At 36.9% G+C, this 27,612-nt stretch overlaps 1 protein-coding gene across 4 annotated transcripts in view; it reads left to right on the top strand.

Annotated features, from left to right (window-relative positions):
• Nucleotides 1-3,399: 3,399 nt before the first annotated feature.
• Cfh (complement factor H) overlaps nt 3,400-27,612 on the top strand; it is a 94,762-nt gene continuing 70,549 nt past the window's right edge. For 2 of the 4 annotated variants that reach the window (XM_034512835.2, XM_034512834.2), the window contains exons 1-3: nt 3,400-3,663; nt 23,651-23,836; nt 23,936-24,041. In XM_034512835.2, the coding sequence (XP_034368726.1) occupies nt 3,606-3,663; nt 23,651-23,836; nt 23,936-24,041 (350 nt within the window). In that variant the 5' untranslated portion in view covers nt 3,400-3,605. The remainder of the gene's footprint in view (nt 3,664-23,650; nt 23,837-23,935; nt 24,042-27,612) is intronic. The other 2 variants (XM_034512833.2, XM_034512832.2) reach the window with 1 other exon arrangement.

The following is a 27,612-nucleotide window of genomic DNA, read 5'->3' as shown; positions in this document are numbered from 1 at the left end:
TTCCTATCCTAAACTCCAGCCTATTAGCTTCTCTTTCTTCTGCTTCTCATTCATATATATAACCCTTCCATTTCAGCCATGCGTGCTTTTGGCTATCTCTTGAATTTTGGCTCTCTCTTAGTCCTCTTGATTCCTCTCTCTTGGTCCTCCTCACTTGCTCTCCCTATCTCTATTCTCATGGTTCAGTCTCCTGGTCATGTCTACTCTACTACTTTCTTTCTTTGCTATGAATTCTCCTTCATGAGCTATTTATTCTCTTGGATGCATGAGTGTTAGCTACTATCTACTCTCTCTTTAACTAACTGAAAATTAAATTTTGTTACAAATAAGAGCTGGTAGCTTTTGTTATGTACATTTATTCACAAATCAGAGCTAAGACAGTTCTCTTTGAAACATTGGTTCTATGTAACATTTTTCCTTACATGTCCTTAGTTACAGTTGTTCTTTTTGTAATATTTAATTAATTGTTACTTTGAAAAGCTAGCTCAATCAAGATATCACTAAATGATACATCAGTACCACTGACATCACAAGAGTAATCAATAGCTAATTGGTATTAAGGCTGAATCAATAAGAAGGTATTCTTACCTGTTATAGAAAACCCAGCCAGAAACGATGAGAGGTCTTAGAAAAAAAAACCTTATTATTGCTATTTTACTAAATTAATACAGTTTCCAACTATATTATAAATATTTGTCCTTAAATACCCATAGACAAGTTCAGTTCTCACCCCTCAGAAGAAAAAGTTTCTCTTTTTACAGCAGATAGAGGCTATCACAGAGACACACAACTGGTCAACATAAAAAGAAAACGTGACTGTGGAATTCTCAGTGTGCATGAAACTTATACTATACAACCTCTGTGCCCAAGTCTCAAAGAATATCACATAAGTGGCAAGAAATATTTTTAAACACAAGAGAGTCAGGATACCTATTTTGAGATAACCATCTTTTAGACAAGATTGGGTTGGTGTTCCTATACATTTAACAATATAGTTGCCTGCACAAGAATTTCCCAAGGTGACACCAGATCATGACAATATAAACTTGGGGAAATTTTACAAGGCCCCATGCCTAGATGAAGAGTTAAGGCAGTTGATGGCTGGGACAATCAGTTGTCTTCAGAGACCAGCCTTCTGATAGGTTTTCTAATTCTATGTGGTCAGACACATATATATGTAGCAACAGTAATTAGACTCTGTAGATTGTGAGTGTGCACATATATCCACATATGTGTATGTATAGAACAATAATTATAGAGGAAGAAGACAAGAATTAGAGAAGGGCAAGAAGAACATGGGAGGAGTGGGAGGTGGGAAAGAAAGGTGTAGATATTATTCAAATACAGTATATTAATGTATGAAATCAATGATTTGATCAATAAAATTTAAAAATGAAGATAAAAAGGTTTAAGTAGGTAAAATTAAAGATGAATTATCATAAACTATAAGTTTAAAATTGGTAAGTAGAAATAAAACAAACAATTGTGCGTATAAACTGTGCATGTCACTGAGTGCCTTCAGCATTGCAGTTTCTTGCCTCTACTATGTGAATTTCACAGCTGAGTGCCTCAGGACTCTTTATCTACCTCCAGACACTAGCTTGGCCCAATCAAGGGTATCTGGTCCCTATTAAATGTCTAACTAAATACGTAATTTCTCAGGCCCAGCCGACAGGTATTACCCTCAGAATATATTTTATGAGATAAGTTGTATAAATGTCTTTTCAAAGGTACTTGGATAATAATAAAATAGATTTTGAACCTGCAAACAATGATGGGTAAGAAAGAGTTTAAAAGTAACGCAATATGCTTATTATATAATAAGACATTGCTTCTTTTAACTTTTGCATTTTTGGCTATCTACATTTTTGATTGATTTTTATTATAAGCCTTTACTTTATAATAGCTTCACTAAAGATTAAAAAGAAAAAATTCTTCTATCAGATTTGATTAAAATTTTTATCTTGTTAGCAAAATAATGGAAAAGTCATTTTAAGTTCACCATGATTTGTAGTGGCTGTAAGTTTTTATTATTGTCAATTTTTTGAAAAACTTCTGTCAAATTTCTTTGATAAAATGAACAGCATTTCAGAGCATTAAGGCCTTGTGACGTTAATAATATTAAAGACTCTGAATTGGGGTTTTGTGAATTGTTCTGATATCAGCGTCTTTCATGGGGAGAGGTCCTAGACTGAAGAAAAACCAAGTGAGTTCAGGAACATTCATCATTGCTCACTGTAGCTGCTCCTGCGCTGTTCTTCCCTGATTGACAGGCTCTCTCTTTGGAAGTTGTGAGCAGAAATAAACCTTTCCTTCTGTTAGCTGCTTTCTCAGGTATCTTGTCACATCCTCAAGACACACAACTACTACAATGAGTTATTGGCAGTTGAATTCCTACAGATTTAATGGAATTGGAAGCAAGTCATCTAAAAGTGCCCATCTGTATAGATTTAGGATATTAGACCATTGGGTTGAGTATCTCATTCCCATAAATTCTTTTGGCCTTAAGAAAAAGCTTAAGTGTCCTGTGTTCAATTAACTCATCTATATGCTTGAGGTAGAACAGCTTGCCAGGGATAACTAAAAATTGTGCTATATTCAAGTAATTGAACATTGCATAGAATGACAAATGTATAATCAGGAGCCATGTCCAGCAAATAGACTTCTTAGTGAAGGACTCTATATAAACAAAGGAATAAATTGCTTCTTACTTATACACGCACACACACACACACACACACACACACACACACACACACACACACACACACATTGCAGGTAAATACAGTCTGTATACTTAGAGACACTAACAATGGGTGGGCGGAAACCTGGAGGTCTCAGCGGGTACCAAGATTAGCAGGCTGGGAGTTGGGTATCTGCCTGGGTTCTGCATCAATTAAGCATGCTGCAGACACTTTTTCACACCTCTGTATTTCTTACTATACAATACCTCAATGAGAAGTTAGAAAATTAGCATTTCAAGTTGATAGATTTTTTTAAGGTATTCATTTATACGTACAGAGACACGGACTGGTTGCCTCACACATACAAAAAGAATTTCTTGGGAGACTCACTTCATAAATTTTCGAAAACCAATCCCATAATCTCCATCATCAGCATGACAATCTTGACAATGTTTCTGTACTACGCATGGGTGTTGGTCCTGAAAACACTGTCTAACTGAAGTTTCCTCAGTGATTTTTATATGTGCCTTCATTGCTTTCTGTTCTGTGGTTTGTACATAGTAGAACACAGTTTAAAGGATTATGAAATCCAGCCCCTGCTCACATTTCCAGAAATGTGAACTTGTTTCCAAGCAAAACAATCTGTGTTTTACAAGAACAATCCAGTAGGTCACAGACAGGGCACAGTAACAGAAGAGATCAAACGCCCATGCTGCTGGACTTGTGGTCTACCCTATTAGTTTACTTTGCAGAAGTTTCTCATGGGCGGAGCATCTAGCAATCCTGATTTTCTAAACTGACTTTCAACTTCCCTTTGGGGCAAGTCTTTTCCTGTCGTGACCACAGTTCTGAGCAGAGAGCAACTGGATAGTACAGTACAGACTTCTCTTCAAGTCAGTCGGTCCCAGAAAGATCTAAAACATGAGACTCTCGGCAAGAATTATTCTGCTTATATTATGGACTGTTTGTGTGGCAGAAGGTAAGCTTAAAACAACCTTTTTCCCTTCTGGCTGAGCCGCATTATAAAACATTTACAGATAATATTTTTCATAGCAATCATTCAAATTAAGTCTAGAAAATGTGGGTAATTACTAGTCTGTAACTTAGTGGCTTTTGGTGGTAAGTTTAAAAACTGTGAACCACTCATTTGACTATCGTAATTGATAGTTTGGTTTAATGTAAAACTCAAAACAGTGCTTTAAACACGTTTTTGCAATACATAATTAGGCATACTCATTTAACTTGGAGTTGTCATGAGATACAGGCTCCTCTTTTTTTTTTTCAAGAGTGTCCCTGGAATTCTTTATGTAAAAGTAGAAAGCAATATGTAAATATCCACACTTAATGAAAGTATTTACTTTTTTTATGAGTGAATTTATTTCAGGCATATCTTTTTATATTTTTATTGGATATTTTATTTACATTTAAGATGTAATTCCCTTTTCCCATTTCTGTTCACCCAAGAACCCCCTATCCCATTTCCCCTTCTCCTGCTTCTATAAGGATATGCCCCCCCCCCCCCACCTCCCATGATTTCCCCCACACTGGGGCATCCAGCCTTAACTGGACCAAGGACTTCCTCACCCACCTATGTCAGGCATATTTCTAAATACATCACTTAACTGAAATTGCCACGGCTTCAAAAGTTTTGTACAGAAGAACTGAAAGTATGAGATAAAAAGTTTACAAATTTTGACACATAACCTGTACACAGTATTGGAAAGATCTGATTTATTTGTGGTTTTGTTTTCTGTGAGTATGTGTGGGGCATATTTGCTTCTGAAAGGCATTTTGAAGTAGGTGTTGTGAGTGTTGGAGTTTTTTTGTGAGAGTAACAGAAATTCTGACTTTATTATTCACTTAAATTTTACCAAAATTGCTCAATTTATCCAATGAAGGAGTTTTACTTTCCTAGTTTATGATAGGTAAGTATAACTACTACTATTAAATGTTTTAAACATTTAATTAACTCTTCTTTGGGTTTTGTTTGTTTAAGACAGGGTGTTACTACACCCTTGAACTCACTGTAGTCCTCCTGACAGCCTCCCATGGGCTGAGGCTACATGTAGAAATGACTGCCATTCCTGAATTAGCACTTTTCATATCAAGTGAATGATGTAACTTTAGTAATTTTTTTAAAATGTTTCTCTTAGCTAACACTTTGTAATTTGAGGCTTTGCTGTAACCTCTACTCAATAAAGAATACTAACAAACAACGGCTAACTGGATATTTACCAATCCAGATAAGAAGAGTAGATATAATTTCTCATTTATATCTTTTAGTAAAATTCAAAAACAAAAAATTAAGGATATTTAATACTTTTTGAAAGAGTAAACTTTTTCAATTATATTTTATAGTATTATTCCTTGAATTTTGGCTTATGAGTCTTATGTTCAGACTAAGGCAGCCATTTTCTTGTATATGAAAATATAAGTATTGCTAAAATGAAATATGATTAGATTGGCTGGGAATTCTAAACAATGTTGATATTATTCAACCTAACTCAACATTTTATTTTGTCAAAATCAATATTTTCATCTTTATTTTAATGCTCTACTTAAATAATAATGTTTACTAAAAGAATTTTTAGATACATATGATTAAAGAAAGAACTATTTTATTTCTAGCTAATTTTTAAATGTTAATTGATGCAAATTGACTTAAGATGTCTACATAATTACAAAGCAGAATTTCAATATTAAAAAGGAAGTGCCATGATGTTTACATGATACTTTAATGTTAATGATTTAACAATCCTCATTTATCCCATGGATAACAGCTGATTTTTTTTTTTTTTGTTATTGATGGATTTGAATTTCCATCAGTATGTATTCAAATGTGGTGCCAGTTCTTGCAAATGTGTTGGGCATTTACACTGTATACATTACTGTTTCACTGGCTGTCCATTCAGTGATGAAGTGTGTGTGGGGGGTAGTGTTTAAAGTATTATGTAGGGTAACCTATTGATATCCTTAAAGTGCATGTTACACAGAGACAGATGTAAGAAGTTTCATAGATTTTCTTTCCATGGATACAGTATTCCCACTTTAGTCTTTGCTTGTTTTGTAGCCCGTGTCTATCGAAAATGTAAATAATTTAATCAGTCTATCAACACAAATTTCACTAGACAGAAAAGCTTGGATCAATTAAAACAGTTATGTATAAACTTCAATATTTGCTTCTATTTCTGTTTCTCAGGTCAGACACTGGCTATTATGCTGATTTAAAAAAAAATGTTTGTAAAATGCATTAGGCTTTCCTAAACAGGGAAGAAAACATTTCCTAAGTCTTTTCTGCCCTGATAGAGATCAACATTCTTCTAAAACCAATATAAACTGGGCCAGCCTGTAGGATAAATACGATAATGATTCTGCTTACCATGGAACCTGGCTACTTGAGTTCAATCCATGGACCCCACCTGGTGAAAGGCGGAAAAAAGTCTCCTGCAGACTGCTCCAGTTTCCTCATACAGGCATGGCAACTGTCTGTTACATCTGTTACCCAAATTAAAAATAATAATAATAACCTTAACAAAAATTTAAAAACCAATATTCATAATTAAAGAATAGTAACCAGCTGCGCAGTGGTGGCACATGCCTTTAATCCCAGCAATTGGGAGGCAGAGGCAGGCAGATTTCTGAGTTCGAGGCCAGCCTGGTCTACAGAGTGAGTTCCAGAACAACCAGAGCTACACAGAGAAACCCTGTCTCAAAACAAAACAAAACAAAATTAATAGTAACTAAAGGATGAAATATGAACCCAGCTTTCTCTCTCTCTCTCTCTCTCTCTCTCTCTCTCTCTCTCTCTCTCTCTCTCTCTCTCTCTCTCTCTCTCTCTTTCTTTCTTCCTTACTTTCTCTCCTCCTTCCCCTTTCCACATACCAAGGGCTTCCTCATGTCTTTTTAGTGCAGTGGTTACTTGGGTTCACACTCCTAGCTGCCAGGAACAGTAAATACTGTTTCTTGCAAAACCACATGCTGCTTAGAATTGGGTCAGATTTATAGGACAACCTGTAACATAAGAGAGTTCCTCGGCTGAGCTGTGTAATTTCAGTTCTGGGGAATGGATTATACCCAAGCTTTCCAAGCATGCATTTTATTCTCACAATTGGATATTGTATGAAATTAGGCCACATCCCAGAATTGCTTAAATGAACCAATTAAACCTGTGCTGAAACAAAACCAAATAACCGCTGTGTGCTTTCTGGGGAGATAAGTGTTTTCTAATCCTGGAGGTTTAAAGGACAAAAGCACCCTTTCAGGCTTAGAGACTTTAATCATAGAATGAAGAATTTGTTTAGCTTTATAATGTTTTGTTTTAAACATATGATGTTTTCAAACTTAGTTTAACATTGACCTGGAAAAATTGATTATATATATATTGATTATGAATTAATAATTGTTGCTTTTGGGGAAGTTTAGAGAAAAGTGAATTATGTTTTTATTTAAAATGAGTTTGTATCATGTCAAAAAGTCAAATGATTCAATGTAAGATATTTTTGCTTTTTCTTAAGAAAAAGAATTAATATGGAATGTGCTTTTACTTTTTCCTTCACTCTGTGTCAAAAGTTGAGAGCAACTGATACTGTAGGGTTCAGCATATCTTAGCTGAAAACCCTATCTGCAGCTTTTTCCCCAGCCTTAGCCATATTAAATGTCAAGGTTTCACATGCTCCAAGTGACTGAATAAAGAAGGATGAAGCAAGTTGGAATATAGGAATGTTATTTATATCACTGTGTATGTATTGTTACATACAGTGTTGCAGAAACAGAGTTCTGCCGGTAGTATCACATGTTTGCTTTGTCTTCACCTTACTTTTAATTTTTTGAGCAGAGTCTCCTTGTGTGGCCCAAGCTAGCCCTTAAACTTCTGGTCTTCTGGCTTTAGCCTCCCAAGTTCTGAAATTCAACATCAAGAACACCTTAGGCACATTTTTTTTTTTTGTTACCTTCATTCAACTAAATTGACAGAGATAGCTGGTCCTTCCTTAGAAAAATGAAAAAAGAATTTAATATCAGGTTGTCAAAACCTAAATAAGCAACCTGTAGTTTTCTTTTCCAAGAGCGAAAATAAAAAACATTAAAAATGAAAAGGTCAACCTTTAAACCATACATATAAGTAATATTATATATACTGAGCACATTATACTTATAAATATATATGCATGTAATAACAATTATAAAAATAAGTGGCCATGAGTTGAAAGAAAGTAAAAGAGATTTGTGGGAAGTTTTGGAGAGACAAAAGGTGGGGGATGATGTAATTATATTACAATCTAAAAAATATAAAAGAAATGGATATTAAAAAGAAATAGAAATTTCTGTGATAAACTAAAAAATAATGTGTGGATTTACAAAAGGAAAATACGTGTCCGCACACCTTCAATGCTTTCATTGACATAGAAAACCAGTTTTGGCATCTTGCCTTTATGCTCCTTTATCCCACCAAAGACCTGTCACAGAATAAGCCAGGACTTAGATGACTGCACATTTTAAACCTTTCTTGTATTTCAAATTGTAATTAACAGTTGGATTTACTGTTGCAGTCTCAACTGTGAGTATCATAATGTTTTCAAAGCCAGAAGATATCTAAATGCTCTGAAGTCAACTATCCTTGGTATTCGGTTGGCCTTTTTGTTTCGGGCAAAACTGCAGAAATTCACAATGACAACCAAACCACCCAATAGCACCTACTTGCAATGTACAGAGTTTACATCAAAGCAAATAGCACAAACCCATTGCAGTTGTTTTGTTTCTCGCCTGAGGGAAAAAAAAAAACCCCAACGTCCTCAGAGCCTCCCTCTGTTGAATCTGAGAATTGGAACATTAATCCTTTTCATCACAAGCCATGGAGGCAGTGCATAGATAGACCCCCACATTTCTCTAAGGAATGTGGCTGATTGAATAATCAGGCATGTGAAAGAGACAACAACATAGAAATTCTTCCATGAAGCTTGACTTCAAAATTTTGAGAAGAGTCTAAAAAGATAGGGTCAGAAAAGCATGCACCCTGTTTAATAAGGTTCTTCACAGTCTAGCATATTTATTCAGCTTCTCAGTGGTCGTCTCCCAGGCACTGTAGGCCAGAGGTCCAGTTATGCCACCTTCTGTCACATTTGCTTAAGTCCACCCTAGTAGATGCCCATGAGTGTTATAGATCATTATGTAAACTAGATAATTGAGCAATACTAGTTTATTATCCAAATTAGGTTTTAATTTCAGTGGATCAAGTAACTTCTATCCCTACAGCACATGTTTTCAGGATACAATTATATTTCCATAAATCATGTTACTTGATATTTTGCAATGTTCCAATTGTCTTCAGTGATTCTTTCATGCAACTCTTACAATATTTAACATATTTATAGTACCACAAATTTAACCAAACTGTAATTTATGTAGAAGGGACAATATAGTTAAGTTTAGTGCTATTATGTGTAATTTACCCTGAAATTTCACTGACAGAGGATAGAACTGGACAATGGTAAGGAACAAAATAAAGCAAAATCATTCTGAGGAAGCATTTCATTCTGGAATGCTGTAGTTGGTAACAAAGGGTGGAGAAGTTGCTCACAGGCAGGGAGGGTGGACTGCGGAAGCAAGCCTTGCTTGTTTTCAGCACAGTCATATTCTAGGACTGTGCATGCCCTTTACCAGGATGGAATTTAAAACTACATTTAAGTAGTGCAAACCAGAATTATTCTAAAGTAGAAACTGACACAGAGTAAAAAGTCTTCATCTTTGTTCTTAGCTTGCACAATTTTGAACTCTTGGTTCCCTTCCAAATTAATCCATTTTTCTTTCCTGACTCTGTTAGTATTTACTTCCTCTCTCTCTCTCTCTCTCTCTCTCTCTCTCTCTCTCTCTCTCTCTCTCTCTCTCTCTCTCTCTCTCTCACACACACACACACACACACACACACCATCTATATCTCTTACTACTCAAGGAAATATTGTCCACCAAGTCCTCAGGTGCTCAGTTGATTGATGTTAACTTTAGTGCTTCTCAGAACATAACACATAAAGAACAGAAAAGATAATTAGGAAAAAATGTTACATTTTGGGTTAAAATTAAAAAAATCTGAAGATGAAGTCAAGTAACTAAACACAAAAAATTCCTACCATGAAATAATAAAAAGAACACAGGGATTTGACAGAACACTTTTGTTTTGACATTTTAACTTAGAAAGCCTAGTTTCTCACAAAGGGTGTTAACTGGAAATGCAATAGATAGAGGATGATTATAGAAACATCCCTTCAAAGGTTTCTTGGGATTTTTTTCATACTTTGAGCTAAATTCAAGTTATTTCAGATTTCAAAAACCACAACCTAAACCGATGTGCAAACTCTATAATGTTCAGTGCATGTAACAGGCATGCAAGTTTACCAGACAATGGTTCTCTTGCAACTGCCCCCTCCTCCTCCTCTTCCTCTTCCTCCTCCTCCTCCTCTTCTTCTTCCTCCTCCCCTTCTCTTCCTCCTCCTCCCCCTCCTCCTCCTCCTCTTCTTCTTCCTCCTCCCCTTCTCTTCCTCCTCCTCCTCCTCCCCCTCCTCCTCCTCTTTCTCCTCCTCTTCCTCCTTCTCCTCTTCCTCCCCCTTCTCTTCCTCCTCTTCCTCTTTCTTCTCTTCCCCCTTCTCCTCTTCCTCCCCCTTCTCTTCCTCCTCTTCCTCCTCTTCCTCCTTCTCCTCTTCCTCCTCCTCCTCCTCCCCTTATCTTCCTCCTCTTCTTCCTCCTCCTCCTCATTCTCCTCCTCCTCTTCCTCCTCCTCCTTTTTCTCCTCTTTTTTTCCCCAAGTTGTCTCCTTTCTTCTTTTTCCAGGTCTGGTCTTTTAAGTTTCCCTTTTGCCACTCTCAGCTGCATCTGGCCCTACTGACTGTATGGATGTCTGTTGTGGAAAAGCTACTAGAGTTCTTTTTGCATTCACTCTTTCTTTTATTCATGACCACGTTTGAATAACTTCTAAAGTATAATAGACAATAAAATAATACTTTCCAAGAGGTTGTCATTTAGTGGAGAGGAAACAGATGAATACTGTATTTACATATTTACATACTGTAGCTCATCTTATAAACTATAGTGACTGAGATTTTAAAAAGTTCCTAAAGCTGAAAACTGAAGTTGGAAAGATGTGCTGCATATACAAAATAGAATTTTGTTCAGCTACAAAAAAGAGAAATTATGAAATTAATAGGAAAAAATAGACTAATTCAGAATCAGAGAGACAACACTGCATGTTCTTCATATTTGGATTCTAATTTCTAATGCATATATTATATATTTCTCTGTTTAATGTCATATATTAGTATATCTGTTTGTGTCATTTATGGATAGAAGACATGGAACTAAAAGTAGAAAAAGAACTGTGGAGAAAGGGGGCCCTGGAAAACACATGTGGACTGGACAAGGCAGGAGAGGGAGATAGGGAAGAAGGGTGAAGTGAATAAAATAAAACTGTTTTTAAAAGTCATTTAAAAAGGGGGGGCTGGGTGTGGTAGCACACATCGTTAATCCCTGCAGGAGAGAAGCAAAGACAGGCAGTTCTCTAAATTCAAGGGCAGCCTTATCTACAAAGTGAATTTGAAGATAGTCAGGTCTACATAGAAAAACACTGTCTTGGAAGATAAAAAGCTATACTGTAATATAATGCAATATAACCCACTTCATATATTAATTTAAAAATAAAATCAAATAAATAATTGGAATGGGAGAATGGTTTAGGAACAGGAGACCCTGAGGGTGATGGTGACTAGAGAGAAATATTTTGCTGTTTTAGTTCTATATAGTTTCTCTAAGACAAGTCAGACGAAGCTCTCAATTCACAATCTCCCCTCTCCAGCATGTTGAGAGCACAGGCATTGGAGCCTCAAGTAGGTAGGTTTTGAACGCTGCATAGGAGTTAGTCAGAAGAGGGCAGAGGATGTTAATGGTAAAACATGAGATCTACAGAAAGAACTAGAGGTTCTATAAAGCTGTGGGGCTCAGCTCCACACCTACGACTTAACTTGACTTAACTTTCATAAGAATTAGTAGGGAGGTTAGGAAAGACATTTTTTTCCCTTGGTTTAATCCTTATTCTTGTGATCTTACCGATAACTCTCATACACTCCAGTATTGGAGCTGCTGAACAGTTTTCAGTTACTCCATCTTTTGGCTAAAGTGCTTTCTGAGGCAGCCGTTCAAGCCTAACAAAACCATTCAATAGATTCTAACAGGTTTTGTTTGTTTGTTTGTTTGTTTTTTGTTTGTTTTGGTTTGGTTTGGTTTTTGTTTTTCAAGACAGGGTTTCTCTGTATAGCCCTGGCTGTCCTGGAACTCACTCTGTAGACCAGGCTGGCCTCAAACTCAGAAATCCTTCTGCCTCTGCCTCCCAAATGCTGGGATTAAAGACTTGCACCACCACTGCCAGGAAAACAGTTTATTTTAAAAAGACAGTGTGCTTGGAACCCCCTTGGTGTTAGGAGACTGTTGTCTAAGTACTGCCACTATCAGAAATGGATTTCAGGCTGACTCCTCACGAGACACAATCGCCTGCTGCTCTGGCAGATTTCATCAAGTTTTCGCCATGTACGTGCCCAGTATTGTCTAGGCTTTTCTCGAGGTTATCAGTTTTACAAAGAAAATTCATAATCCTTTCTGTATATTTTAGAAGTCAAAATGTATTTATTCAATATTCATTAAATATAATAAAACCTTAAATGCTTGTAGTTTGTTTAAAGTAGTTTAATGAAACTGATAGTTTCTTTGTTAGAAAAATTTCAACCTAAATTATTCTTTCACTATTTACAAATTAATCTAAATATTTTTAGTGAACAAAATACTCTTTGGATATATATATATATATTGATATATATATATCAATAAGAAGGCAGAAGAGAAATTTAATAAAACTATCATTTTTGCTATTCCCACTTTATTCATTTACTTTATTTTCTAAGTAATTTGTAGTTTTCATTTTCTGCTAAGAAATAGTATTTTTAAAGCAATACTTTTTTATTATTTTCTCAAAATCTTTTTAGAAGCTATAGCAAGTGAAAAAAGATGGCATCACCATCTTTAATCTATCAAAAATGTGGGTTGCAACTGATGTTTTACAAAATATGAAAAATCATTTAAGATTTATTTCATTGCAGCAAGAACACTTCAAAGAACAATTTTCAGACATATTGGCATTGGGAAAAGGAATTGCATTTGGTTTGTGTGTCAATCCTAGCTCTTTAAAATCTGAGTATAAAAAATTTGTAATCATGATTATTAAAATAGCAAATGTTTGCTTTTAAGTTCCATCAAAATTATAGTTATCTCCCTCGAGTTTAAGTAAAACTGTTGTTTTCAGAATAATCAAACCTACACAGTCATTCTGTTTCTGAAAGACACATAAAATTGGCATTTACATCCAAGTAAACAGAAAATTAACAAAAAAAAAGGTTTTTAAAAGGCAAAATTAACTGTTAATTGTGTTTTTGTAAACACATAGGCTCACTTTTTATTTGTTAAAGTCTGAGTAAATATTTAAGTACAAGAAAAGTGAGTTTACTTGGTCATCTGGACATAGAAGCAGTCAACTTCCCTCATTTTAAAAGTTTTTTTTTTTAATTAGATATTTTCTTTATTTACATTTCAAATGTTGTCCCCCTTCCTGGTTCCCCCCCCCAAATCTCCCTATCCCATTCTTTCTACTGCTGCTTATATGAGGGTGCTCACCCACCCACCCACCCACTCCTGCCTCCCTCCTTTAGCAATCCCTACACTGGGGCCTTGAGCCTTCACAGGACCAAGGATCTCTCCTCCCATTGATGTTCAACAAGGCCACCCTCTGCTACATATGCAGCTGGAGTCATGTGTACTCTTTGATTGGTGGTTTAGTCCCTGGAAGCTCTGGAGTGTCTGGTTGGTTTATATTGTTGTTCTTCCTGTGGGATTGCAAACCACTTCAGCTCCTTCAGTCCCTTCTCTAACTCCTCCATTGAAGACCCCGTGCTTAGTTGGATGTTTGGCTGCGAGCATCTGCCTCTGTATTTGTCAGGCTCCTTCTGAAAATGTGTTTATTCTTTTGAAATTACTTCTGTGCTCCCTATGTAAAAAAACACCTGCCCTGCTTTTATTAACAATTTCCCATTTATTTCAAGTAAATGAGTTTGGTGTACATTTATGTGGACAGATGGACTACATAAATGAAAAGAACTTGTTCCTGACTATTTAGAACACTTCAAGTATTCACTGAAAGTGGAACTTGAAAAAAAAAATGTTTGTCATCATCTCAAGACACACTTAACTGTTGTTGTAGAAATACAGTAAATGGTTACTTTTAACTATTTAAACTAGAACACAAGTTACTGATACTCATTATGTTGAGATTCTAAGCAAAGAAGAACAGAAACTGAAAACAGAGGGATTGTTTATTTTCAGAGAGCAACATTTTTGGAAGAACCAGAGTTTGGCTTTGACAGAGATGGGGTATTAGCACCATCTAGTGTGTGAAAGTTTAATTGCTGAAATGATAAAGATTAATGTTCAAAAAATTAGCAAGACACCCAAAGAAAACCTGACAGCCTAAACAATTGCAATATTCTTCTGCAAAATATTGTGGTCCTTTTATTTTATATGCTGTATAACATCTTATAGATGAAGGTTCAGGGTGAGATATGCTCAGTAGGGGGGGTGTACATTTTTTCCTTTTATTTATTGTATATTGTATTTATTTACATTTCAGATGTCATCCCCTTTCCCCATTTCCCCTCCCTAGAAACCCCTATCCCATCCCCTCTTCTCCATTTTGCTTTTATACCATTTTAATTACATGCAAGTATTAAGGTCAGTTCTAGGTTGAGGAACTGGCAATGCAATAGATGCAGATAGTCAAGGAGCAAGCAAGACAATAAACATAAATAGTTGAAGAACAAACAAGGCAATAAACAAAGTTCTGTGATGACTCCCATGATCACTATTTTTAAGGGCTTATCAGGATGACCAAAATATCTGAGCCTACTTCTCTGTCCTAGCCCAAAGGCATTCTCATATCTGAAGTCTACTTCTTTGTTCTAGCCTAATACTTAAATTCTTGCCTGAAATTACTTCTTTGTTATAGCTTAATGTCAGTTTCCTGCCTGAAGCCCACTTCCTGGACCTTGACCAATGTCAGATTCCTGCCAAGCACCACATTTCTTTGTCCTTGGTCAATGTCAGATTTCTGCCAAGCAGAAAAGCTCTCCACATCTCCCACCTTTTTAATTCTATAACAAGACTGAGCCTGTCTTAGGTTGTTCTGCCAAGAATACCTTCTTTGCCCATCATGGAATATGCATTATCCAAAGCAATACACTTCTGTCTTAGATTGATAAGGCTCTGTGCATAATCTTACCCATCCTTGGCTTGCCAGCCTGTTAATTTAAAGACTCTGTCTAGGGGTCCATTTTCAGGTTCAAGCCATATAGTTTGGCTGCCAACATGTTGATGTTAAAGACAAGCTTTAATATGATGGGAAGGAATAAAAGTATTCTCTTGACAAAAAGGGCTAGAATGATCAAGCTATATATGCGATTCTTGAGGCTTGATCAAAATGGAAATACTGACCTCAGGCCTTGGGTAATTTTATCAACAGCATCTGTCACATCAACACTCAGCAGAGCAGCATTCTTTAAATTCATAAGCTCATTATGCAAAGTTAAAACATTCAGAGAGGTCTTAGAATTATGCCAAATATTCTATGAATGTGTTTAAACTTTTTCCTAATTATAATGACTATCATTGTAAATTTTAGAAGTAACACAATTTGGCATGACACACAAGATGGCTCCTTACTCTTAAACTCTGAATCTCCTTCTAATAATTTGAATAGAATAAAGAGCATCAATTCATTGTTCCAAATGCCTATCTAAATCCTCTTGTATACTCAACACATTAGTAACATTTTTTGCTTTGTTCAGTTTCCACGTGTATGTGGGATTTCCATTGATTTTGTCATTATTGAAGACCAGCCTTCATCCCTGGTGATCTTATAGGATGCATGGGATTATTTCAATTTTCTTGTATCTGTTGAGGCCTGTTTTGTGACTAATTATATGGTCAGTTTTGGAGGAGGTACCATGAGGTACTGAGAAATAGGTATATTCTTTTGTTTTTGGATGAAATGTTCTACAGATATCTGCTAAACCCATTTGATTCAAAACTTCTCTTAGTTTCACTGTGTCTCTGTTTAGTTTCTATTTTCATGATCTGTCCATTGCTGAGAATAGGGTGTTGAAGTTCCCCACTTTTATTGTGTGAGATGCAATGTGTGCTTTGAGCTTTAGTAAAGTTTCTTTTAGAAACGTGGATGCCTTTGCATTTGTAGCATAGATGTTCAGAATAGAGATTTCATCTTGGTAGATTTTTCCTTTGAGTATGAAGGGTTCTTCCTTACCTTTCTTAATAAATTTTGGTAGAAAGTCGATTTTATTCGATATTAAAAGGGCTACTCCAGCTTGTTTCTCCGGACCATTTGGAAAATTGTTTTCCAGCCTTTTACTCTGAGGTAGTGTCTGTCTTTGTCACTGAGGTGCATTTTCTGTATGCAGCAAAATGTTTGGTCCTGTTTAAGTATCCAGTCCATTAGTCTATGTCTTTTTATTGAGGAATTGAGTCCATTGATGTTAAGAGATGTTGGTAATGTGGATGGGAATGTTGGGGGTTCCTCACACCAGGCTGTGGGTAAAGCATCTGGGAATGCTGAAAGTTTCTCCAGGGGGAAGTTAGGGATGGCTATTGTGGCTCCATGTTTCCTCACGGCACAGCCCCAATGACACAAGAAAGTCCATGGGTTTTTACAGGCTTTAATGTCATGGCGGAAGGTGGATGGATCTGGATGCACCCCCCTGAAACCCCCTGAGTTAAATAGGGAGGGAGAGAGGGGGAGGGGCTTGGGAAGAATGTTTCATTGGCTCCAGCCTCTGGACTTCAGGTACCTCATTAGTATGTAAATCTCTCTAGGGCCTGAGGCCTGTTCCTCATAGTTGTTGGCCATAGACCTCTCTGTGGGAGTGCTTGTGGAGGGCTGAAGCTAAATGAAAAGTACCAGGGCCTGGGAGCAGAGCCAAATTCCTGCCTTCCAAAAATGGTCCAGGGTTCCAAGCTTGTGCTTGACAAAGCACCCAGCTGCTTCTCACAGCCCACTGCCCCACAACGAGACACTAAGGAAAAATGATTGTTGCTTCCTGTTACTTTTGTTATTAGAAGTAGAATTATGTTTGTGTGGCTATCTTCTTTTAGGTTCATTGGAAGAAGAGTACTTTCTTGCTTTCCCTATAGTATAATTTCCCTCCTTGTGTTGAAGCTTTCCCTCTATTATTCTTTGTAGAGCTGGATTTGTTGAAAGATATTGTGTAAATTTGGTTTTGTTATGGAATATCTTGGTTTCCCCATCTTTGCTAATTGAGAGTTCTGCTAGGTATAGTAGCCTGGGCTGGCATTTGTGTTCTCTTAGGGTCTGTATGACATTTGTCTAGGATCTTCTGGCTTTTATAGTCTATGATGAGAAGTCTGGTGTAATGCTGATAGGTCTGCCTTTATAAGTTACTTGACCTTTTTCCTTTACTACTTTTAATATTCTTTCTTTGTTTTGTGCATTTGGTGTTTTGATTATTATGTGGAGGGATGAATTTCTTTTCTGATTTAGTCTATTTGGAGTTCTGTAGGCTTCTTGTATGTTCATAGATGTCTCTTTCTTTAGGTTAGGGAAGATTTCTTCTATAATTTTGTTGAAGATATTTATTGGCCCTTTAAGTTGGGAATCTTTGCTCTTTTATACCTATTATACTTAGGTCTTCTCATTGTGTCCTGGATTTCCTGGAAGTTTTGGTTTAGGAGCTTTTTGCATTTTGCATTTTTTTGACAATTGTATTGGTGTTTTTCTTGTTATCTTCTGCACCTGAGATTCTCTCTTCTATCTCTTGTATTCTGTTGGTGATGCTTGCATTTATGACTCCTGATCACTTTCTTAGGTTTTCTATCTCCAGAGTAGTCTCCCTTTGTGATTTCTTTGTTTCTACTTCCATTTTTACATCCTGGATGGTTTTGTCTATTTTTTTCACCTGTTTGGTTGTGTTTTCTTATAATTCATTAAGGGATTTTTGTGTTTTCTCTTTAAGGGCTTCTACCTGTTTACTTGTGTTCTTCCGTATTTCTTTGATGAACTTTTTAAATATCCTTCTATCATCAAAATAAGAAGTAATTTTAAATTCAAATCTTGCTTTTATGGTGTCATGGGGTATTCAGCACCTGCTATGGTGGGAGAACTGGGTTCTGATGATGCCAAGTAACTTTGATTTCTGTTACTTATGTTCTTAAGTTTGCCTTTTGCCATCTGGTTATGTCTAGTGCTACCACCACTCACTGTCTCTGACTGGAGCATGACTGTCCTCTTATCTTGGTTGTGTCAGAACTCCTCAGAGTCCAGTTGTGTCTGTGATCCTGGGTTGCTGAGATCCTGGGTGTAAGAGGTCCTGGGAGTCAAGCTGTTTCTGGGATCCTGAAATCTTAGTGTTACCAAGCTCCCACGATCCTGTGATCCTAAGATCCTATGTTCCTGGGTGTATTAAAGCTCCTCCTCCTCTGGGTTTTCTGTGATTGGGTACAGACCTGGTGCCCAGGTCTGCTCAGGGCACCAACCCAGACTAGAAGGAACCCATGCCACTTGCTGGGAGGAAGTTCCTGGGACCTCATGTGTCCCAATTACTCCTTGTTTGTATGTGTCTGTGGGGGAGTGGGGTATCTTGGCCTTCTCACATGCTATCCTAGGCTTGTTAGAGATTATGGGAGTCCAGTCTCCTCTGGATGTTCTGTGATTAGGTGAAGATCTGTCATGCTAGGTCAGCTCAGGGCACTGGTGCAGTCTGGATAATGAGCTCTAGAATCTGCCATTTAAGAAACAGCATGTTGCATTTTGCTAATACAGTCATTTAAATATCAACATATTTATTGCAAAATTAAGCAGCAGGCAATATTAAAAGTGATCCTATTCCATAGCACTAATATTTCATAGTCACAGTTCCAGCACCTGGGAGTGTTAGGTAAGAGGATTATGGAGGCCAGCCTGATCTACAAAGACTTTGTCTGAAAATAAATAAACAGGCAAAAGGATGGCTACATGGAAGTATATGTGCACAGCTAAGTGTAGTAAAATGTTAATTGTTGGGCCTGTATGTTAGCTTTATTGATTTTTACTGTAAAATCAAACTTTCCAATATATTTGGAATTTCTGTAAAAAAATGTAAGTAAAACTTTTCTCTGATAAAACTTAAGAACACAGCACAAGACCTCCAATTTACTTCTTATGCACAAATCATAAGTACTAGTTCAAAAACATAAGCCCCAATGTATGCATACTTATCTTCTGCTTCTGCTCTTGGCTCTTTCAGAAATCTTTGGAAAGTTAGTAGATATTTGAGTTTCCATGCCCTTAAATAACAAAAGAAAAAAATGGCAATGAAAAATAAATAGATTCAACCAAAAACCATAAACTCCCTGAAAACATTTTATTCTGATTCTTTTGTTTAGTTACTAAGAATCTCACATCATATTCTCCCGTTGTGCTCATCTCCTGGTCTTCCCACACACAGAGAGAGAAAGAAAGAGAGAAAGAAAAGAAGAAAGGAAGGAAGGAGAGAGGAAGGGAGGGAGTGAAGGAAGGAAGGAAGACAAGTCCATTTTGTGTGGTCTGTAAATTCACGGAATTATGGTCAAATTCCTAATGGCCAGCCCCAAGAGAGGTTGATTTTTATTCTCTGTCTGCATCGGTGCCAGAAGCCATCAGCTGAAGCAAGCCATGCAGTAACTGGAGCAGGGTGAAGCTAGCTCTCCCGAGCATATGCCCCATGCCTTTACTGCAATGCTGTAGGCCAGAGAGCAACAGGGCCAGCTCTCCAGGCCCACAGACATTAACATGGCTTCAGACAACAGCAGACATCAACAAGGTCTATGGCCATATCAGGAGCACTGACCACTAATGACCCTTAGGGGATGGATGCATGGACCACAAGCCTCAACAGAGTTTCAAGTGGTTGTTTACACATGTCACTAACATCAGCATGTCCCACCCACTCCTGAGGCAGCAAAGCCAGAGGACATCACCAAGGTATCAGACAGTAGCATAGACCTCATATGTCCACATGGATCTAAGGTTCCTTCCAGGCCTGGGACAACAGCATGGACCACAGACACCAATATGGCCGCTGGTGGTACTTCAAAGAGGTTCAATGCAGAATGTGAACTTTTCTTCATTTTGGGCCTTTGGTCTTTCCCAGGGCTAGGTGAATCTTGAAACTATGTGGCATGTTGAAGGACAGGGGTTGGGGACTCTGAGACTGCATAAGATCCTGTCTGTTGTATTCCATTCAGCGGAACCTACTGGACAATGGCAGCATGTTGAGCTCACCCCTCTTTCTCACCTGCCACTTCTGTCTTGTCTCCAGTTCTGCATCTCTCCCTTGGCACACACGTCTCCATTGTATATGTGTTCATTCTAGTAGTGCTGGGTAGCTTCAGGCTGAGCCACAGCTACAATGTCCTGACTAGTACTTGTTTCCTATTATATACAAAATATATAATATATATGCATGTATATATGTATATATTACATACTATCCTTAATATATTGAAAAGTAAACATACAAATCTGAAGGTTCTTATCTAACATCTACAATGAAAGAAAACATGCAAACTTTTTATTTATTTTTTGGGGGTCTTGGGTACCTCGTTCCACAGGATTGTTTTCAACTCCACTTATAAATTTCCTAATTTACTCCATTGTATAAACAGATCATATTATTTATTATCCATTCTTCAATTGATAGACATCCAGGTTGTTTCTATATTGTGTATAGAGCAACAACGAGCATGGATTAATGGATATCTCTGTAGTACGGTATTGAGTTCTTTTCGAGTATGCTTCAATGAGTAGTATAGCTATGTTTTATGGTAGACCTGTTGATAGCTTTTGGGAGAAACTTCACTCTGATTTCCATAAAGGCTGCAGCAGTTTGTACTCCCACCAGCTATAAAAAGGTATTCCCTTACTTCACATACCACACTAACATCTGTTGTAATTTGTTTATTTGATCTTATTCAGACTGGGAGAAGATGAAATTGCAGAGTAGTTTTATTTTCATTTCCCAGGTGGCTAAAAATAGTAAACATTTTAAAAAAGTTTCTCAGTTATTTTTTATCTCATTTCCTTAACTGAAAATAAATGTTAAAATATAATATACTTCCTGTTCTCTAACTCCTTCCAGATTTCTCCTTCCCAACCCATCCAAATCTACACCATGTTCTCTCATTTATATACAAACAAGCATCTAAAAACAAATAATAAAAACAAATAATAATAAAATACAATTAAAGTAAAAACCTAGGAACCGTCCTTTTTTTTTTTTTTTTTTTTTTTTTTTTTTTTTTTGGTTTTTCGAGACAGGGTTTCTCTGTGTAGTCCTGGCTGTCCTGGAACTCACTTTGTAGACCAGGATGGCCTTGAACTCTGCCTCTGCCTCCCAAGTGCTGGGATTAAAGGCATGCGCCACCACCGCCCGGCGGAACCATCCTATTTTTAAAAAATGGCTTGTTTACATTCTTGATGTTAAGGATGGCTTTTAGCAGAGCCTGAGAAAGTTATTGGCTTTTCGTTATTATTGTTTTTAATAAGCAGCTATTAGGAATTTTATAAAGTCATTCTGAATTTGAGTTGGTAACTTTAATCAAATTTGGAAAACTTTCAAGTTTTTAGCTGTCGCTTCTGTTTGTTCTCTCATCTACTATTAGATGTCCAGTTAGATGTAGCTTGTATCTTTTGCTTCTGCACACACACACACACACACACACACACACACACACACACACACACACATTCATTTGTTCTGCTTCTGTTTATACACTGTTCTTTTTCTACTATAGTTGAACCTTTCTATCTGAACTCTCCCCAAGTGTGGTACATTTCTTACTGATTTCAGATCATACTATGGGTTATTATTTTCTGAGATAAATTCATAATATTAAGACAACATATTTTAGAGTCATTTTTATTTTGAACTTCTTTAATTTTTTGTCTTTTTCTTAAAGTTCTTTAAAGATGCTTAAACTAGTTATTTAAAAGATCTTTTTGCTAACTTTCATATCTAGATCAGTGTTGATTCTCCTATTTGTTTTCCTATCTATTATTTCCTCTTTGTATTTTAATTTTCATAATAGTTCACATATTTATAGAATATGAACACAGTGACTAAAGTTTATGTAATTTACATGAAGAAATATATTTATCTTTTTTATCTCAATCTTGCATATAATTAAATTGCATCTCGGTTGCAAGTTTAGCTTAAGTTAGCTCACTTCTGGTCTCAAATATTTCAAAGCAAAGGCCTTCTTGTATATGAGCATGTGTATATGTGCTTAAGCCCAAACCTGTTTCTTTCCGTATACAAATAGACTACAATGATTTTTTCTCCTCTCCTGCTATTTGAAGACATACTTCCAACACTGAAAGACTTTCAAATATTCTAATATGTTGATGAAGTCACCGGTTCTGTATTTTAAGGAAGACTGATTTTCTTGTTGTAACTTCTGTGAGACTATAGGAAAAACCAGGCTTCAATGAGGAATCGGGTTATTCCAATAGGACAACTAGATTCAGACTCTGCACTGATTCAGAATGTTTCAGGTTAGACACACCTCCGATATACATGTCTTATTTTTGCCTTCGCTGTCATTCTCAAATTATCATAACCCCTGATCATCAGTTCATATACACAACTAACACATATAACCAGATAAGAAATACTGTACACCTCAGGCATGAATAGTCCCGGCCCATTCCACATAGATTTATTTCATGAATTTTCATTGTGGTTAGGCACTCCTTTAAATCTTTCACAGCAACTCTTTCCCACACCGTGTATATGGGAGGAACATAAATCTCCCCTGTATTTTTATCCTATTTGAATGGTGAATGTCTTCACATAGTTTCACTTTATCTTATGTAAAGGAATTTTTATTCAACAATATGGCTGCTCTGGCAAGGAATCAAATCCAAAAATCTGATCCATCTGGAATACCATACCTTTAATACAGAAAGGGTGAAAATACAGATATGCCCTTACCCTTAGCACACACCTTTAATCCTAAACAATGAAGGGAAAGTTAGTTTGTAAAAAGAAGCAACCATGTGTGAATGTGATGTCTAATTGAGGGGCAAAGTGATGAATCAGAGGATTTGACAGGATGAGTCAGAGATAGTATATGCCTAATATTCATGAGAACAGACAGGAAAGACAGGTGACTTAACTGTGCAGTAGGGGTGTATGGTTGGGAGAGAGAGAGAGAGAGAGAGAGAGAGAGAGAGAGAGAGAGAGAGAGAGAGAGAGAACTTTTACTGGAACAGTTTTATAGAGACAGGTTGCAGGTAAAGACAGAATGAGCCAGAGAATGAGAATGAGGAGTTAGATTAGAACAAATTGCCAGAGTTTGTTTGAGACCAAGCAGAGCAATTTAGTGATAACACAAATGAAGCCTGTTTGAATCAATTATGTTGGAAAGGAGTTTGGACCAGAACAGCTGAGTTGAACCAGCCAGCCAGAGTTCCAAAAGAACTGAAAAAGGTGAACATATTAAACAGTAAGCCTTCAAGATGACAATTATATCTGGTGAATGAAAGTTATATTTATGCTCTTATTATGCCTTATTTTTATAAGTAGAATTTTATGTTTATAATGCAAATTATGAGTTTGAAATACTGTTTAGCTTTGCTGCTAGGAAATGTTTTATGGATAGATAGTTTTTTATCTGTAGTTTTATTTTTTTGTTCTTGTAAAATTGCCTAATAAATTTTCATAATGTTGGGCACATAAACACCTAGATGGACCTGTACTTGTTATGTATAAAAAATAACGTATGCATACTGTGTTTTTGAATACATATTTCAATATTGGTGTGCTTTTTATTACTTGTAGATTGCCAAGGTCCTCCTCCAAAAAAAAATTCAGAAATTCTCACAGGTTCGTGGTCTGAACAACTATATCCAGAAGGCACCCGAGCTACCTTCAAATGCCGCCCTGGATACAGAACACTTGGTACTATTGTAAAAGTTTGCAAGAATGGAGAATGGGTGGATTCTAACCCATCCAGAATATGTCAAAGTAAGTACTTCATGTTTGAAAAACATGTACTTCCTTGACTCTTACATAAGGTATGTTCCATGGACCATATACTAATATTGTATCTTTTTTTCATTTTAGAAAAGCCATGTAGGCATCCTGGAGACACACCCTTTGGGTCTTTTAGCCTGATGGTTGGAGATGGATTTGAGTTTGGTGCAAAGGTTGTTTATACCTGTGATGAAGGGTATGTTGTTAACATTAAAATGTGTAACTTTGAACTGCATAGGAACTCAAAAAATTAGTACTTTAGGAAGACTAAATTTTCTATTAACATCTAAAATATAACACATAAATAAAACTTCATAGTGAATGATTTTATTCGGATATCATGTGATCCCCATAACACTGGGAAGTAAGAAATTTATGATTGTTCTGGCATAGTGTTGAAATAATCAAGTATTACATTGCTATATACAAAAATTAAGCATTCAACTCACAAGTCCTTACTACATTACACTATTGTGCAATATAATATAAGACAGGATAGTTTTGTTATTAGGAACAACAGCAATTGTGAAAACAACTACATTATATGGTAACCCTCTTAAAACATTTTATAGTGTTTAAAGAAAACAAGACTTACATAAGAAAAAGTCTCTCTCCTAAAATGCTATTGTTAAAGTTTAGTAGTATGTAAATAACTCTTATTACATACACACCAGAGGCTAATTTTCCAGAATCATTGACTCCCCTCTCTGAAAAGCCACTGATTCTCCTTTTTTATTTTTTCAACTGTCAGTAATTTATTTTAATTGGATATTTTCTTTATTTATATTTCAAATGATATTCCCTTTCCCTGTTCTTGCCCCCTGAAAATCCCCTATCTCATTCTCCCTCCCCTGCTTCTATGAGGGTGTTTTTCCACCCACCCACCCACCCACCCATCCACTCATCCACTCATCCACCCATCCACCCATCCACCCATACATCCATCTACCCATCTACTCATCTGCCCACTCTTGCCTCCTGGCCCTAGCATTTCCTTATACTGTGGCCTTGAACACCCTCAGGCCCAAGGGCCACTCATCTCATTGATGCCTGACAAGGCCATCCTCTGCTACAAGTGTGGCTGGAGCCATGAGTTTCTCCATGTGTACTCCTGGTGTTTTAGTCCCTGGGAGCTCTGGAGAGTCTGGTTGGTTGATATTATTGTTCTTCCTATGGGGTTGCAAACAACTTCAGCTCCTTCAGTCCTTTCTCTAACTTCTCCATTGGAGTTCCTATGCTCAGTCCGATGGTTGGCTGTGAGCATCCACCTCTGTATTTGTCAGGCTCTGTCAGAGCCTCTCAGGAGACAGCTATCAGGAGCCTGGTATAGCTATCTTCCTGACAGCCACTGGTTCTTATTGCTGATGTCATTTCTTAATGATATCAGATTTTCATTTCCTGTCATACAGGAAAATTATAGCTATACTCTTATACCAAATAAGTATAAAGAAAATTAAACACTTTGGATGAAATCTTTTTACTTGCCCTTAATTTTCTAATTTGAGACAATAAGTTATAACAGGTTATATTTTTTGGAATTTAGAGTTAGTTCTAAAATATCCTGAAATTCAAATACTCAATGTTTATAGCAGCTTACTTTGATCCCCTCTCTTACAAAAGCAGAACATGCTTATGAACATCATAGTATTAGCAGGAGAAATAAAAATGACCCACATTAGAAGCCCTTCAAAATGATCCTAGATTACCACAAATATGCACTAGATCCTCATTTTTTATTTAGCTTCTCATTGTTCACAAGTTGAAGATTTTTCAAACTATTCTGTAGCCAAATTTTCTTTCTTATTTTTTGGGGTATTTTATTTATTTACAGTTCAGATGCCATCCCCTTTCCACATTTCCCCTCCCTAGAACCACCCTAACCCATTCCCCCTCCTCCTTTTTGCTTTTATACCATTTTAATTACATGCATGTACTAAAGTTAGTTTTAGATGCAATACAATAGATGCAAATAGTCAAGAAATACGCAAGACAGTAAACTCAGAAAAAGAATAAGTAAGTCAAAAACAAAATTTTATAATTATAATTTTATAATTTTTATAATTTTAAAATTTAAATTTTAAAACACTCCTGTGATCACTGTTTCTAAGGGCTTATCAGGATGACCAAAATATCTGAGCCAATTTCCCTGTTCTAGCCCAAAGTCATTTTCATGTCTGAAACCTACTTTCTTATTCTAGCCTAAAATTTAGATTCCTGCCTGAAAATACTTTTTTGTTCTAGCCTAATATTTAGATTCTTGCCTGAAATTACTTCTTCTTTGTACCCCAATGTCACTTTTATTCCTGTCCATTGGGTTAAAGCTTGTCTTTAACAACATCAACATGTTGGTAGCCAAACTACATGGCTTGAACCTGAAAATGGACCCCTGACAGAGTTATTAAATTAACAGGCTGGCAAGCCAAGGATGGGTAAGATTCTGCACAGAGCCTTAGCAGCCTAAGACAGAAATGTATTGCTTTGGACAATGCATATTCCATGATGGGTAAAGAAGGTATTCTTGTCAGAATGACCGAAGACAGGCTCAGTCTTGTTTATGAAATAAAAAAGGTGGGAGACGTGGAAAGCTTTTCTGCTTGGCAGAAATCTGACATTGACCAAGGACAAGGAAATGGGGTGCTTGGCAGGAATCTGACATTGGCCAAGGACAAGGGAGTAGACTTTAGGCAGGAATCTGACATTAGGCTATAACAAAGAAGTAATTTTAATCCAATTTTCAAGGTCACTGCTGATCTCATTACACAAAGCCAACAAGGATTGCTTTGACATGGATTTTCCAGGCTGATCCATTCTTCATCTTCAAATTAGCTCATCCTTTGCCAGTCTTCCTGATTTGGGTTTCACTCTTGTATAGAAAACAGAAAGCTGGGCAGTGGTGGTACACGTCTTTAATCCCAGCACTTGGAAGGCAGAGGCAGGTGGATTTTTGTGTTTGAGGCCAGCCTGGACTACAGAGTGAGTTCCAGGACAGCCAGAGCTATACAGAAAAACTCTGTCTCAAAAAAAAAGAAAGAAAGAAAGAAAGAAAGAAAGAAAGAAAGAAAGAAAGAAAGAAAGAAAGAAAGAAAGAGGAGGGGAGGGAAGGGAAGGGAAGGGAAGGGAAGGGAAGGGAAGGGAAGGGAAGGGAAGGGAAGGGAAGGGAAAGGGAAGGGAAAGGGAAGGGAAGGGAAGGGAAGGGAAGGGAAGGGAAGGGAAGGGAAGGGAAGGGAAGGGAAGGGAAGGGAAGGGAAGGGAAGGGAAGGGAAAGGGAAGGGAAGGGAAGGGAAGGGAAGGGAAGGGAAGGGAAGGGAAGGGAAGGGAAGGGAAAGGAAAGGAAAGGAAAGGAAAGGAAAGGAAAGGAAAGGAAAGGAAAGGAAAGGAAAGGAAAGGAAAGGAAAGGAAAGGAAAGGAAAAGAAAAGAAAAAAGGAAACCAAAACTCATATACTCTGTTCATTTGAATTCTTCAACCTCAGAACTTAATATTTACAATTTGGTGAAGAAATATGAGATGCATATTTGTAGGTATTAATGCTTTCCAGCCTAAATTTAATAAAGATGCAACCTCTCCTCTAACCCATCACCCAGGAGAAGTAGTGGAGGAGAAAAGTTATTAGGATATGGTGAAAATGGACCTGTTCAGCAATTGTTCTTTGGGGGTGAGCTTGATCTTCTTTGACAGCAGTTCAGCCATAAAGCAAACACCAATACCACTCAACAGTTGCAGAGCAGTGCTCTAGGCAAGCAGACAGCACACACAAACTGGAAGCTA

The sequence above is a fragment of the Arvicanthis niloticus genome, chromosome 10 (assembly GCF_011762505.2).
Source record: "Arvicanthis niloticus isolate mArvNil1 chromosome 10, mArvNil1.pat.X, whole genome shotgun sequence".
NCBI lineage: Eukaryota > Metazoa > Chordata > Mammalia > Rodentia > Muridae > Arvicanthis > Arvicanthis niloticus.
Note: the sequence above shows the minus strand (reverse complement) of the source record. Positions and strands in the feature narration are given on the sequence as shown.